The sequence below is a fragment of the Brienomyrus brachyistius genome, chromosome 1, assembly GCF_023856365.1.
Source record: "Brienomyrus brachyistius isolate T26 chromosome 1, BBRACH_0.4, whole genome shotgun sequence".
Taxonomy (NCBI): Eukaryota; Metazoa; Chordata; class Actinopteri; order Osteoglossiformes; family Mormyridae; genus Brienomyrus; species Brienomyrus brachyistius.
In genome coordinates this window covers 3,781,486-3,798,010 of record NC_064533.1, presented here as the reverse complement: position 1 = coordinate 3,798,010, position 16,525 = coordinate 3,781,486, and the positions used below count along the sequence as shown (strand labels likewise).

General features: G+C 44.1%; 1 protein-coding gene across 1 annotated transcript in view; it reads left to right on the top strand.

Moving 5' to 3' along the window:
- The first annotated feature begins 1,558 nt into the window (after positions 1-1,558).
- LOC125746723 (protein O-mannosyl-transferase TMTC2-like) overlaps positions 1,559-16,525 on the top strand; it is a 77,241-nt gene continuing 62,274 nt past the window's right edge. The window contains exon 1 of the mRNA XM_049021078.1: positions 1,559-1,954. Coding sequence (XP_048877035.1) covers positions 1,872-1,954 — 83 coding nt within the window. The 5' untranslated portion in view covers positions 1,559-1,871. The remainder of the gene's footprint in view (positions 1,955-16,525) is intronic.

The following is a 16,525-nucleotide window of genomic DNA, read 5'->3' as shown; positions in this document are numbered from 1 at the left end:
TGTGTATAATATTACAATTCATTACATGATTGCTACATCACGCATAATTAATTATCAGCCCTCACTTATTAAACTTTCAGAAAAGATTAAAATGGCATTAAAGACTCTGAAAAAAATATATAATTCATACACTGTAAATCCTACTTAAAGCTGTGCTTCTTGCTAGTCTATTGCTAACAGGCATTAATTCGGCCCTGTTTAGCTGCCTCTGTGATAGGCACGTCAAATTGGTTTAGCGACTAGGGAGTCAATTTTAAACCAAAACACTGTCATTTGTCAGACATTTATTAACAGATTGCCATTTTGTGTTTCGTGTGAGCAAATTAAGAATTCTAGAATAGATGGTGGGAACCATACTGATCTTATTAGTGATTGAGGTCAAAAATATCAAAGGTCAAACTAAGATAAAGTCATACTCTGGGAATAAAGGACTTGGAACGTGCCAACACACTATATTGTGCGACAGGCGTCACGTTAAATTACGCAGGTTTTCACTGTTAAAGGATGGATGCATCTTCAAGCAAAGACCTCCTTGTCATTTCTGTATGTCTCCCGTGCTTCAGCAGAACCGGTTATTCAGTGGCTTGTTTCTGTACAAACGTCCCTTTTCACATGCTGTTTTACTGCAGTTTCATATCAGTGTATTCGTCTCTTGTGCGTCGTTTTTAAGCTTATTACGGCTACGCGGCGCGCTATAAAAATAGTAAAAGTCAGTTATTATAAAGATCATAATCACTATAGAATTTCATTACGAATAACAAAGCGGATCGGGATATCCAACTTCGCCTGAACTTCCTTGCCGGATATTAAACTTCCTGCCCTGTTCACTTGCAGCCACTACGTCCTGCACACTGTCACTTTTGATGCTTATCTGGGGTTATTGTTATAACTTTAACACTTTCACGCAGATATAAATTTAATACTGTATCTTTGGTGTGGATAACTGTTTGTATTGATTAATTAAGAAGGTGTATGAATACTTAATACACTAAAGAATGTCTTTTGTTTTCACAAGGTGAATAAATTATCACTTTGCACGTGCAACAGGGTTTAATAAACGCGCGCGTAAGACAGTATAAGAGTATTTTTAAACTGCGTCCTGTTTAAACTGCAGCGTTCTTCAAACAATACTCCCATGTGTTCTGATATAAAGGGACAGCTGTAGGCGCACTTCGGGGATTAGGGTCAGATTAATGGGGATTCTGATAAATACAGGAATTCTGTAATGGAAGATTTGCCTTGTAAACCTGGTACGATTTCAAAATAGTTATGCTGACACAATTAGGAAAACGACCTGATTACGTTTAAAAGCAATTCCCAAATTTACATCAACTAAAGTGATCGTTATGAGCGTCTTACTGATAACTAAGAGTAGCTTTTATGGTTGACTTATTTGCAAACTGGGCGCCTGACACGTCACCAGAGCTCTATTAAACATGCGCCCCACGGCCCGCGTGTCAGCGCGCCCTTCTCCGTATCCACAATGTCACAAGGCGCGGGGAGGGGGCGGGGCCGCGCGCATGCGCACTAGTCACCAGATCCACACGCGGCTCCATCCCTTTAGTTGATGCGGTGGCTACGATGCATCAGTCCGGCGTGCTGCACGGCAACCTTTACAGATACGGCCAGCTATACTGTAAATATTCGTCAGCTGCCCAGTTTCCCATCGGATCAACGCTGAAGCCTTCAACCTAAAAAGATGGGTTAGACGGAAGATGCGCCGATCAGCCGTTTTCACTTCTTCGCGACCATGGGGAACTGGACTTTCTATTTCTACCAAGGCACCATGACAATGGTTAGGAAAGAAAATAGAGACGGGAACTGATTTTCTCCCCTGTTCTTTCATTTTTTTTCTTTTTGTTTTTTGAGAAATGATTGCAGAGTTGGTGGCCAGCGCCGTGGCTTTGGTCCTGTATCTCAACACCCTGGGCGCAGATTTCTGCTACGATGACAGGTACTGCATGGCATTCGTATTCAGCCTGTATTTACCTCTGTATCTTTACATTCAGCAGTGCTTCTCACATTACATATTATTTTCTCTGAACAACTTTTAGGAGACGTAAGACGGCACAAGTATGACTTCCGTCAGGATTTCGTTCACGACGTATCCGAATATAATCTGCTTCGGTACCATTAGCCTCCATGTAAATAAAAACGTGCGGCTTAGATTGGCCGAGCCGCTGTGATTGCCCCATATTATTTAAACACCTATATCAAAACGTTAAATTAAACGTGTGGTAATTTGAATTTAAGCTTTGGTACATTGTAAGGCTTCAATTCACAGGTCTGCATTTCCAGCATTTGAATAGACTAATGTATGCTGTAACACTGTAAACAAGTCCAGCTTTGCATACCTTGTAATTTCCCAGTTTAATACAGGATTTGCGCTTCCTAGGGACACATGCATTGAAATGCATTGCCCATATGCAGCTTTGATTTTTTTTTATATCAGTGCATGCTCTCGGACAGACGACTAAGGGATTTTTGTTAAGGGAAGGCTTGGGGAAAGTGCTTCCCAGTCGTAGTAAAAACGCCGCCTTGCCTCCGTAACTCCTCGGAACATAAACCGAGGAAATGCAGCCTGTATAAGAAATTTCCCCCCCGGAGAAGTGGACGCATTGTCTGCTCCCTTAGCAGGTCCCTCGGCGCTTAGCGCACCATTTAAACGCAAACGCTGTAAAGTCAACATCAACTCATTTGGCTTGTTTTTCTCGACATTTCTCTTCCCCCTTTGAGATTTACGGATTTTACTGTGAGATTCATAGATTGTATATAGTATTTAAATGGAACATCTATCATTTTAAAGTACATTTTACAAATGATTTCTTCATAAATGTATACCTTATTTAATTCAGAACTCCAGTATTACATTGGTTAACAAAGTCTGTCAACTACGGGAAGTGTTCTCAAAACTGCTACTTGATCATGCATTCCTTAATATTTACGTAATATATTTCAACATTAGTCAGTGTTTTAATTGGAATGTATATTAAATGGTTGCAGGAAAATAGCATTTTAATAGAAGAAACATTAATGTTGATGATGCTCAATATTTACTTAGTATTCACTTACAGAGAAATGATAAGTTTTACATGGATGAAAGCACATTTACTTTATAAGCTGTTGCATTTGGCTCATCTGGATAAACTTGGAAAATGTTGAAAATCCCGGCCTATAAATGTACAATACCTTGATAAATTCATAATGTCCAGCATCCTTAGTATGTGCTGTATAAATGGAATGACAGTCGTACAAACTCTGCTGATTTGTGCTTGCAGACGGTCACCATGGACCGTGCCCTGCGGATTTGCAGCAGTATTCATGGTCTGGTGGGTAACACAGCATACTTAACAGTGTCAAAGTCTGCGTCTCCCTCCTGCTCTGGCTTCAGACATCTGTCTGAGCTTTAAGTTCTGTGATATGGTTTGTTGTGTTAGGAAACTCATTTCCTTCCATTTTAAGACATACCGAAAATTGCGGCCATTCAGTCTGTGAGAGACATCCATCACCCTCGTAAGAAGGTGGTCTAATCAAAAGCAGTTTGCGTCGGGTGACCTACCATCTGAAGATATTTAAACGTCTTTTTTTACAAATCCATCGCTTTCAAAAGACTCTTTGGATCACAACTTCCCTGTTACGTGGCACTTAAAAAAAATAAATGAAGGCTAGATGTACTGAAGACGGTAATTTTAGCTATACGGCCGAGTATGATTTGTCCATGTTTTCAATAGGAAGGCTTGCCGAAGCTGGTAATTAGCTGGAGAAGTCTAAGCCTACAGGAGGTTCTGCAGATGATCCGCATGGGGTGACACCAGCAAGATGGCCAGGGTCAGAGAAGCTCTGAGTTTGTGGAAGGGCGTTCTGACATTTTAATGCTTTGTTTGGATTGCAAAGTAGCAGATGTGATATTTCTAGGAGGGAATTGGGGGATGCTTTTGTTTAATGGCTGATGCCATATGTACCGCAGTGAGAATCCTCTTCTAAATCAAATAATTCCCCTGCTGTAATGTGATGCAGATGAAGGGTGTTTGATACGACCCATAAGAACCAGGACATAAATTTTCGAGGGATGCTCTGGAGAAGCCTTTGTTCCGACGGCCTCGTTGAGATGTATGGTTAGGGTTAATGTTGGACCTTAAAAATTACCCAAGGACGCTGCAGCTTTTTCCAATTTGGGTGGGGCGGTAAATGCTAAATATCAGGGTTTCAGAAAACTCGGCCCCGCGACCCAGCTCAGGGTGAGCGGCTGGAAGACGGATATAAACTGGGCAGACTGGTGCTCTTACTGCTATTTCGCTAAATCAAACTGGCAGCTCAGTTTCCAATAAAAATGTAGTTTTATTTAATTCCTCTATCTGTAAATGGGGGAAGTGATTCCACTAGCCTGCGCGAGTCTTGTGAAGTACAGACTCAGAGTGAGCGTGAACAGCCAGACCTAGCGGCCGGTAGCATTAGCATGGCCTGGCGATAGCTGATGTCTTGAAACCTGTCGTCAGCTGGATTCTTAATAATGTAATTAGTTTATCACCTGACACGTTTACAACGCGCTGGTAACATGCCGCCTGCGAAATGCTAACACTGGGGAAAATGGGATTCAGGTTTGCCGAGGTGTGCTGGACAAGTGTGTTGTGTTTTTTTTCGAGCCTTAGGGAGAGCAGAGCCTCCTGTTGTTTGGGGGGGGTCTGTTCTCCTGCTGCTTTCACTCTGTTTAAAGTTGTTTTACTTCTGCAGTGGGATGTTTTGGTGGGTCGTTTCTTCAGGCTGATATTACACCAATTTAATGACAGGAGTCTGAAATTATGCCACCATCTGCACCCAAACTAATTCCTTGTACGTTTTGTAGAAGACAGAAAAAAAGGTTATGGTTGTACACAGTTATACTTTTTTAATTACTTCACAGGGAGGTGTAGGTAGTCATTAAATAGAGGAATGACGGTTGTCTTGTGCAGGACAATTCTGAAATATCACCTTCACTGATCTTTCAGAATTTCTAAAAAAAATAAAATTATAAAAAAATTACAAGTACAAGAATCATTAAAATTCCCACAAATAAAATGGCGTTTAAAAGATATTTAAGGAATACTTATGTTAATGTTCATGTTAGAATATTTAATCACGCTTATACATATAATTATTGAATGGAGTATTTCTTTAAATAATTTAAAAAGCAGAGAATCAGTTGGAATACGAGTCAGTAATGTACTACTCTCACTTCCGCTCGCGTGCAAATGTTTAATTTTTTAACTAGCAAATTTGCACGAAAATAATCAGCGGACAGTTGAGGAATAGTAAAGATCTCCACAAAGGAAAAAGGACGTTTAAAGGAAACTTAATGAATAACGTTGATATGCACGTCGGAATATCTAATCAAGCATAACCATTGAGAGGAGCGCTATTTAGGTGTTTTTTTAAACGTAGTAATTTAATGTAAGTGAGGCGGGAAATACGGGCTGTAGTGAGATCCGCGGGTCGGAATGCGGCGGAGCGGCATCGCTGCTTAGCGGTGCCCGGCGCTGGGTGCAGCTTCTGCGGCTCCGCCGCTCCTTCTCCTGCATCGCAGAACCGCCGCAATCTGTTAACGCTGCCGGGGCGGGAGACTCGAGCGCGGAGATAAATGTCAGCAGAGAAATATTAGCCAATTTTCTGCGCCGCTCTGCAAACGCGTCCAGATGCCTTTCATGCATGGTTCTTTGTATTGCGGTTACTGATTTAGCAAACTTGGTAAATGGATTCTCTTTGCCTTGGAATGGTGCTCGACGTTTATACAGCTCTGTGTTTTCAAGCCCAAGTTAACATCCAGCGAGTTTATCTGTCTCCCTGAAGCGTTCTTGTCCTTTAATTCTGCAAATTATCTGTCTGCATAAAAAGCAGAATGTGACGAAAGAACAGCTGATGTCGTGTATAATTTCCTAGCCATGTATTTTGTGGGTCGATGGGTATTATACTTTAATATTCGTCCTCAGAATCCCGGTGGTCATTTTGAGAAAAACTGAAAACGGCTAGAATTTTTGTGTATTTCTTACTGCTGTCGTGTAGCCTTAGTGACAAGCCATTGGTGACAAGCCATTGGTGACAGTGTAATGAAAATTAAATTGTGAATCTTTTGTAAAGAAAACAAGCTGTGTTCATGGACGCAGAGTTTTTTCTCCGTTCTTTTCCGCAGTGATCTTATCATGATTCGGGCCTCAGAAGGCTTGCAGGCTCTATCCTACACACAGCTGTAAAACAGGACAGAAAGCTGTAAACTGTCATGTGGGATAATATTCAGACTTTTTATTTACTTGTTTTCACAGCAGACTTGCTGCATGCCCCGCTCTGCTTAGTCAGAGCTGTTGATAATAGACAAAGAGGTCTAAAGTACGCCACCATGCCCTTGGCTGCATCGCCGGGCCAGGCACCGTAAAAAAACCTCCCATAGCCGCTTTCACCTGCGCCTTTAACCTTTTGCTGCTAACTCACCGCCGTTAGCGCTGAAGCGATGATGTAAAGCGAAGCACGGCGTGCAGGCTGAGCTGGTCTCCTCGCCTCCCCATATGCTGAGGTGGTGAGTGGCAGTCCCCACAGTGTCTGAGTGTCCTCCGTGTGAGACTCCCGCCCTGCCCTGTAATTACCCCTCACGGGGAGCACTCGGTGCATGGCGTGCTGGGGAGTGCAGGTCTGACACGTCTGTGATCTCTCGGCTACTTTTGAAAGCGACGACGGCGTGTAATATTTACCCTTTTCAATAAATTAAATATTTAACGTTTGGGTGGAGTGAAATTAAATGTAAATAGTGACATTTTGTACTGTACTGGTAAGAGATCTTCGCTTGAATATGTTTATTTGAAGCGCTCTGGGGGGAACTTTATAAAAATAAACCGAAATGAACTGAAATTGAATACTTCCAAAACAAAACATTCCAAGCAATTAGGCCATGCAGCAGTGTTTCAAACACTTACATTTAATGACTTAGGAGTCTGAAATGAAATTGCTAGGAATTTAAAAATTCCTCCAAATCCACACCATGAGGTTTAATTCAAGCTGGTTCTGAACTTTACAAGCTTAACTTTTTCAGCAGTGGTCTATGGGATTAGAGCTGAGCCCTGCTTACAGAATTGTGGTGTTTTCAGCTCAGTATCATAGTGGGCGGTGCTGCCGATAACTTCAGGCCACCTGTATTTGCATAGTCCCTCCCACACAGTCCCGGCTGATAGGCCAGAGATAGGCACCTCCTCCTCTGGTCTCGCTGGTTCTGCTTTATTACATGAGACACAAATGGCCTGAACTGCAGACTGTGTTCTCCGGTGCCACAGGCGCACGATGGCAGAGGGCAGACAGAGCTGCTTCTAAAAATACTAATAATGAGATGTTCCCATACGTTGTCCATTGCAATCACTTCCCACAATCCCTAAATTAGCTGGAAGCACTTTCCAGTTCCATACACGGCAAGTTCATTTCTCGGCCATGGTAAATGTTTTTTTTTCTTTCTTTTTTCGGTCATTTAAAATCCCGGCGTTCCCTGGAGAACGTGAAGTCCCGCGCGTGCTCCAGTGTCCGTCCGCGCTCTTCGGCTCCCACTCCCAGTTATGTTTCGGAACACCGCGCTGGGATTTCCTGAGCGACTCCTGTTTTCCTTGCAATACGGGAGTCAGACGGATGTAACTGCTAGCATAACATGTCAGCTGGTTTTTCTTACATCCTATTTTGTCCTAGAATGTAAGAAGCCAACGAGCTGTGACGTGCAGGTCCTTACAGGACTCATGATCCGGGCTCTACAAGCAGAAGGAAACAGGATTTTCCAGTCCTTGGGTTATCATTCTTATCAATTCTTCTGGGTCATGGAGTGCCTCTAAGCACATATTAGGTTCTCTGCATGGTTCTCTCAAATCGCTGATAAGTGCACGACTGAAACTGACCCGCTAAGCTGCGGAAATCTCTGATTTTTCCAGTTTCAGTTTCTGGAGAGTTCCTGAGTTGCTTATGTCTGAAATGTCATGTTTTCGTGAGTTTTATGCAAAAAAAATGCAAATACCATAAAGCAACGTACATTCTTGTTAAAGTAAAACTGTTTTATTAAGAAATATTTCAGAATTTTTAAGTCTTTGGAGCGCATATACTAATTGGAAGCTGTGCTCATTTTATGGATAATTGTAGTTGGCATCTTGAAGATTCTAGAGATAACGCTACATATCCACCACTTGTTGAATTCCAGATGGTGTCTAGACAAAAGTCTAGAGTTGGTGTTTGTATTTTACTTTACTTTTTGGTGCCAGCTTCCCTCCACCTTATGGCTGTGTTGACCTCACCTCAGGAGACCCCGTGTGGAAAGGCCAAAGGTCGCGACCTTCAGCAGCTCCTGTTACGGGGCTCCTCTGTTTTCAGGGGTGGGGAAGGTGATAGCAGCAAGTGGGCCCCCTTCTCCCTACTCCAAGGAGGAAATGGTGTCCCGGAATGATGGGCAAATGGCCACCACAGCTACTGTGATTGAAGGGACTCAACACCAGTGTCACAAGGGGGGTGATGTGAATGCTCACCATTCTGTGAAAATGCCTGTTCTGATGAAGCGACCGGTCATGGTTGGGGCCGGATGTGGCATGCACGCTAGGAATCTGACCCCTCCTACAGCTTTAACGCGCTGTCGCAGGGAGTGTGTCACATTAATTTCCTTCCCTACCATCAGACCACAGATAACTTTGCGCTCCCAGAATCCTTGGCACCATTCTGCTTAATTAGACCTGTCAGCTAAGTTCTTCATTCAGCTGACACGTGATTAATATGTAACTGCAGATGGGAATGATTTGAATCATGGGAGGATTGTTGCAAATCGTGCAGACGCGTGTCATCACACCCCCGGCTGACACGGAGTAAGCACCTGCAGACGGTGGGGGGTGAGCAGGGTTGGAACGGAGCTCATTTAAGCAGCAAATCGGATCCACACACCCTGCATGCTCCAGAAATCCTTGGGATAATGCCTGAGGTGAGACACTTTAGTCCTGATCAGCGTTTTGGAATAACTTTATTCCATTTTGACACTCAGATAATGGGTCTGGATAGGATGCCTATTTCGGATGACTGATGATCGCAGATGGGTCTAATGTTGCCTCTGGTCATTGCTGGTAGTTCCCCACAGACTAATGGGATTAGCTGGATTTTGTATGAAGGGGCTAATATAAGACGGGAATATAGTTCTTGGGTAAAAAATAAAAAACACAAGTCCCCTGTGACCGAGATTGAATAAGAAAGCCGTTTCCTGCTCGTCAAATAAGCCCTGGCCTTTATTCTCCTTTTCTGAGATCCCTGACAAGCGGCATTGACGGCTTCTGATGGGAAGATGCGTCTGGCTGACCAGGGCGTTGCCTTCTCCCATTGTGGGCTGCTGTGAGGTCCCATACTTCTCCCGGGGCCCTGTGTGGGAAACAGGCTCTTTGTGGCCCGTCGGTTTATATGAACGGGAAAGAATGTAAGGGTCTTAGCAGAGAAAAGGTTCGGCACTGTTGTGTACCAGCTTGTCAGAATCCATCCCATCAGCTCTTTGTCAGGGAGCAGGTTTGAATGCGGAGAGCCTTGCCAGGCGAGAAGCATGCTTTCAGAAGGTCAGCAGTGAACCCCGTGAAGGGCCCTCATCCATGGACGTCTGCGACTTATGGCGACGGTCCCCATGCACCAATGGAGGCATGAGGAATACACCCGGGGGCCACACAGGGTCAAAGGCAGGCTAAGGGATACACCACGTGCTCATCACGTATGTCACATAAGTCTTTTTAGGTTACGCCATGATCATAACGACCATCCACGATTCCATTCAAGAGACCATACCTTCAATTTCAAGCCTTTCTTGCTTCTCCGAAACTGAAAATGTAGCAACTAAAGAGTCTGTCATGGTACCCGTTGGTGACATTTAGTAATCTTAGTGGAAAGTACAGCTGTCTTGGGTTTTTGAAGCATCTTTCTACACCGCTTGGCTTTTGTCAGAACATTAAACTTCAGTGAAGGCGATGGACCCTCATTTTGTTGGTAAATCATTGGTGCCATTTTGGTTTGGTAACGATCTTGAGTTTGTTCTTACGTGAAGGTGCTAGACAGGGCTGACACTTGATGAAAAGTTATTTATTATCTACCCAATTAACAGAGCATGAATTAATGATTGATTCTTTGATTTATTAGACATTGGTTTTGAAGGCACATGTCAGTAGTCAAGCTTTTACACAGAAGAGCAAAATCTCTCTGGCTTTAGCTGTTTGCTTGTGTGTAGCACTTGATAAGTGAAGCCATTTCTGACCCATGCATGTAGCAAATGAATCCCAGGCAGCCCCTTTGGAGGCCCTGTTGTTTGGAAGTGTGCTTTCTGTCAGTGACTATCTGCCGTTTTTGGGGGTGTGATGCGGCAGGCCGAGGAATGTCACATGACACATTTTTTTACATCACGGTGTCTCTCCGCTGCCTCGAGATCATAAACGGTATCTGGAAAATGCGATACCCCAAGATTGGCCGTCTTGCTTTTCGCATATCGAGAGAGAGGGAGAGAAAACAGGCACATCGTCGGCCGTAATGTTCGGCGAACGCTAAGTCGCTGAAGTCTGAATAATGGCTCCTAGTCTGGTTTTGTCATCCACATTTGCCCCTTTGCATCCCCCGCAGTTTGGCGAGCGGCGGGAAGCACGTCATCTGCCAGCAGACAGGACTGTAGACACACACTTGAATGTCCACAGCGATCATGACCTTCTGTGTTCATTGGCAGTCCTTTCATCGCTCAACATCGGACACGTTGGTCACAGCGAGACCTACAGGCAGATGTTTCATCCATAATGTTCCACCAAAATCGACTTTAAATATGATAACAGTTAAATGCAGTCTAGCAGAGTAATAAATGCCTTTGGCTTTAGCTACTGAATGCTTACTAAGGGATCTCTACAAGCAATGGGAAGCTTGTCTTTTGAGAGCTGGCAAGCCCTGTTCTCTTAGTGTTTGAGAACTTTGTTTTCAACATTTCACATCCATAGAAAACCACAAGTATCTTCATTTGAATCTATTCGAAATGGTCTGGAGCCTGTCCGTGAAACAATGGGGAAATGTTAAATTAACAAACAAAAAAATCTGAATTTAAATAGGCCACAGTCCATCTTCATTATACACATGCCTGGGATGCAGCTCGAAGTATTATTTACTCAAGTCTTCTAAGCATATGGTATTTGGCATTAAGTGTTTAGATGTTTCCTACACAGCCAAATCAGCTTGTTAGATTTGCCTGAACAAGGCAGTGTAGGAGTCATGCTTGACTGTAGACACTCTGCTGTTTTCTTTTCCTTCCTCCCCCTCACTGCATTTTGATGGACTTGCGGATCCCAGATGATGTGCAGTATTGGGCTCTCGCATAGCCCTATCAGAACCAGGTGGTTCAGACAAATAGCTTGCAGATTCAAGAGCAGTGATGTTGGACACTAGATCGCGTTTGCAGTCGATCCCTGTGGCTGTTTCGGGATGCTGCCTTTTGTCCTGTCATTGAAGGAAGATATCTAAAAATGAGAGTTAAGAGGACTGTCGCAGGCTCACAAACATTGAAATCGTTTATTAGGAAATCTGAGCTTTCCCAGAGTTTACTCTCTAATAAGCTTAGCAGTATGGTGGTCCTTTGATTGCTGTAATTCAGTTTTTTCTTACTTGCTTACCATCCTTGCTGATTTGTTACCCCTCTTTGATCACAAACTGAGGTTTCCAGAAGTCCACCCACCATCAATAGCCTTGATTTTGGGTTCATACATTCAACTCATGCTCCTCACTGATGTGAAGACCTACCCAGGCTTCCTTGACTCCGCAGCTCTTGGTGAGCTGGCTTTCTCACGGGTAACTATTTACCACTTGTCAAATGGCTCGCATCGTTAATTGCAGTTCAAATCGATCTTCGGCTACACTGTGTATTTTCCTTTATGTTAGTGGCCAACTGACGAGGTTTGAAACATTTTCCATGTTGTGGCAGTGGTCCTTCTTTGGGAAGAAGGGATTTTTGTAGACGCGAAATACATTTAAGTAAGAGTTTAGGGCTTCTTTTGCGCACTTTCATAAAGACGGTAGTTTGAATGGTTTCTGAAGTGTCTCCAATGGCTCCCGCCCGTCACTCCTATTGCCTGATACTATTCAACAGGCCGGCTACATCTCCAGGTTGCCTGGCTAATGGTTTAGTATGCCCATGCGCCACTTTCTTGGCTGCTTGTTGACGGGGAAAACGGTGATTATCAACATCTAACAAAAACAATGTTCTAACCGCCGTGGAAAAAAAATGCCCTTGGGTGACATTAGGCAGAGATCGATCGTTATCACATCAAAACAAATTCGCCTGAGCGGAGAGCGGGCAGTCAAGCCACCAGAGGCCAGGCGAGCTAAGCTGTGTGGCCCACGCCTCCTCAGAGGGGGCAGACGCTGCCGTTTCATCCGGCCGCAAAATATGAAGCGGCCCGGGTAGAATTTAAGAGGTTTTAACCCCCAAATCGAAATCCAGTAAAGCATCTGATTACAGCCCACACGCATGTGCAAGAGAATGCGGTGAGTCTCGGGACGAGCGATAGGGAGAGGGAGGCATCACAGCGAATCTCCTTTGATTGGGAGGTGCTGGAAAAGGATGAAAAATTATGTATGTGAAATCTGGGAATATCGTAGTAGCTCTCCTTCCACATATATGAGCCCAGGGTATATTCGCTTCTTTGGAATATTTTATTGTGTGTCTGCCGAGGTCAGTCGAAGGCCAAGCTGCGTCTTAAGACCTGGCGAGTGGCGTATGTGTCGTGTCCATGATTAATATGCGGCTTTACAGGGAATATGAGCGCAGTGCTGCTCTGTGCTCTGCCGCAGGCCGTGTGGGTGTAACCAGCGATGCGACGGCTCCTCGCGAGCAGAGATGGATGCCTCCGGTTATCGGGAGATCGACTGCGGCAGACCAAAGCTGCCCGACGCGGCCCCTGTGTCAGCACCGTGCGGGGAAAGAAAGTGAGGAATGTTCTAAATAAACCCCCCAGTGATTGATGGGTAGGGGAAGTTCTGTCAGAGCTGGACTGAGACAGGGTGGGGGGGGGGGCGATGCGGCGGCTGATAGTCTGTCTAAAACCTCACAGGTACTGGTCCCTGATTTAGCACTGGTGCTTTCCTGTGCCCTTATGGACAAAACTTGACTAAAACTGAAGGGTGATTTTTTTTTTAAAAGTGATTAATTATTGTTCTTGTTGAAACAGCAACATGCAACACCGAAATGTGTCCTTTGCATTTAACCTATATGTGACATAGCAGGGGGCAGCTAATTCAGCACCTGGGGAGCAGTGCTTGGGGGAGGAACCTTGCTCAGGGCACCTCAGTGGTCAGGGATACACACCAGTAACTTTCCAATCCTAATGTGCTCCCCTAACCATTAGGCCACCAGTGCTTCTCAGGTGTTGCCCTAAGACTGTGGAACGATCTGCCTCTCTGTTAAAGAAGCAACATCAGCCTTTAAATCTGCACTTAACATTCTCTTATAAACAGGAGTTCAGTCCAGGATGGGATAAGACGTAGCTGTGGGATAGTTGGTTGTTTTATTTTAGTTTTATTTTTTTACCTAATTTTAGTTTTTATCACGTTACTCCCGTTGTTCTTTAACCCAGATCTTTTACACTTGTGTGTATTTTATGCTTTGTGAAGCAGACACTTGTCTGTATAAATACATTTTACATACCTGCTTATGAAAACGCTAAACAACTGAACTGCTTTTTTTAAAAAATGACTTTGCTGTAACGCTGGACACAGACGGCTCAGTTTGCCACTTCCGTTTCTGATTTCAAACACTCAGCGCGAGTATTATTCTCGACATTAGTGCCAATTAGGTGAAAAGGCAGGGTACAAGCCAGCTACCCATGTTACAGTCTCTGAAACGTGAGTGGGGGGTGTTTATCTGTCAGACGTGGCATGAAAAAACTCAGGTTAATTTTTCAGTCAGTTCCAGAGTCGTAGTTTGAATAGAACGGGCACAAAAATACGCGAAATTCTAGCTTCTGGAATGGGCTGCCCGGGACTCCATCTCGTTTGGAATCGAAAATCCACAATGGCCACAGGATCTCTCTCGAGGTTTGGATGGGATGGTACACGCGGATTCCAGGGAGCTGCATTTGAGTAGCGCCATCTAAGGCTGTCGGAGAGCCCAGGCTGGCCCAAAAAGACCCGTAGAAATGTTATTAATTAGCGCCGGACGCTGTTTGGCGTCGCTGAAGTTAAACCCTGGGCTCTGCAAGCAGGGAGGACATCAGACATGGACTCTGCTGCTTCAGGCACATCTGCAAGCTACTCGTTTGTACTTTAACAGCCATCAACCCCTTTTTAAGACCAAGCGCTAAGTGTAGGAGAATATAAAGTCAGGGAAATAACTGTATAAATGAATGTGAACAAATGCTTTTTGAATAATTGGCAAGTTCTCTGCTGAATAGTATAAAAATACAAATGCTTACTTGTGTGTTCCTCGTCATCCCCATTCAATAGGGTTAATTTCCCAAAGACTTCAGAACATGGGAGTCCTTCTGTACCCCCCCCCCCCACCCCCCCCCCCAGTTATGCCTGTCGAGTATCTCACCTCTGTTCCTAAATGTTTGCCAGGATTTGATTCATATAGGAAAGAACAGCTTGTAATAATGCTGTAGCCTGTATCCGATTTCTCAGCAATTATTTAAGCTTTAATTTTGCACCATGCTTGCTCGGCCTCCTACACTGTTATGGTTTCAGACCACCTGCTCGCCCCCCCCCACCCCCTTAAAAGCTCCCTTAATCATCAGCTTAAGTTTCCCTCATGTGGAACTGACCGGAAACGGGCATGCTGGGATCCTCTCCGTCTGGGATGGATGAAGCCGGCCGTACCGAACTCTACGTCTAGCGCTGCTGAGGACTCACTGATGACAGTGATACATTGCTCTAGATATTACTTTTTGCCTTATCTCACTTTTTGGCTCAGACCATTACTTTTGCCCCAGAAAACATTGTCCATTTCCCTCCTCAGATGTAAGGACCTGAAGCTCCGCTTGCATGTCGTCAGGAAGCACATCGGCCTGACACTGTAATTATTTGAAGATTTCCAGAGTTGGCTGCTTTGGGGATCTGTAAGCAGATTCCATTACGGTCCAGGCAGATGTTGGAACGTAATTAAACCAGATTATGGGATAAAACCTTGATACTCTTACATTTCAGTATCATTTGATGAGTGCAGATAATTACTTGGGGGTGTACATGAAATGTACATGATTTAGTTGTGTAAAAAGGAATTAAGTCGGTCTTCTGATGTGTGTATTTGGACACTGGAATGGAGTACATTGTATAAAAAAAGGAGTTTGGCTTCCTTAAATGGAAAACAGACGCAGCGTTGGAGTTTATTGTTTTTTATGGAGTTGTAGATTTTTTTTTTAATCCAAACCCTTTGGGTACAATGACAATGTGATATAATGAAATTAAAGGTTCAGTGATGACTTTTAATCTGGTTTTGATTTGAGAATGAGATTTTTCGGGAATATTCAAGAAGGGAAACAGGACGGTAATACAGTTTGAGGTCCCATAGCTACAGTCATCTTCTTGGACAGAGAGTTTTAGGTTATGTTCATTCAGCTGGCACCCAGTAGCAGACAACATACCGTATACAAGACAGCAGAATTTTACTTAGCCAGTCATATTTAAAGCATTCTGCTAAATGTGATTTTACACGGTACTTAGATATATCTGCGCTGACATCTCCCTTCTGTCTTCCTGCACGCCTGATTGACTGACATTCAAAAATCACCTCGATCCAAATGCACTTTTAAATTTCACCCACAAGCGGTTCATCTTTGGAAAGGATGTCAGCCCAAAGCAGGCATCTGTTTGTGCGACGTAACCCTCCGGATCAGCCGCCTGGCTCCCGGCACCTAAACATTTGAACTTTTATACTGTAGCATAATAAATACATTTATTCTATTCAGTCGCGTCCATAAACATTCGCTGGGTTTGTCCTTCCGGACGTTAAGGGACAGTCATGCAGGTCGGTGGTGAACACAATACCGTTTTAATATCTGTTTTTTATTTTATTTTTAGAATGTAACGTCCAGTATTCCAGTATAAACCCCCGTCTGCTACCGGTGCATGGATGTTAGCAGCGTTTGGCTGCTTATTTAAAGCAGAGGCGATCAGGACATGAAAAGCAAATATTTACTCCCTCTGTCCGGATATATCGTGGGAGTTTGAAAAGCGCGTGTTTGCATGAGGGGTCACCTCCCCCCCACGCAGCGCGTTTAATAAGCAACCTGCCCACTTTCATGACTGGCCAAAAAAGCTCTCTGAACGGTAAAATATATATTTTTTTATTCAGTGTTTCTGGGGCTAATGGCCCATTAGCTTCCGCTGCGACTCATCCTCTACTGGATGCATTTTAAAGGACCCCTGCCTCCGTATCCTTCAGTAAGAAGCCCCTGCCTCATGGCTGTGTGTCCACCAGCAGCTGTATAATGAAATCAGTGCCCCTGTTTTACCCATCAGCGAGGACTGGGGGGGGCAATTTCATCAGGAACAAATAGTC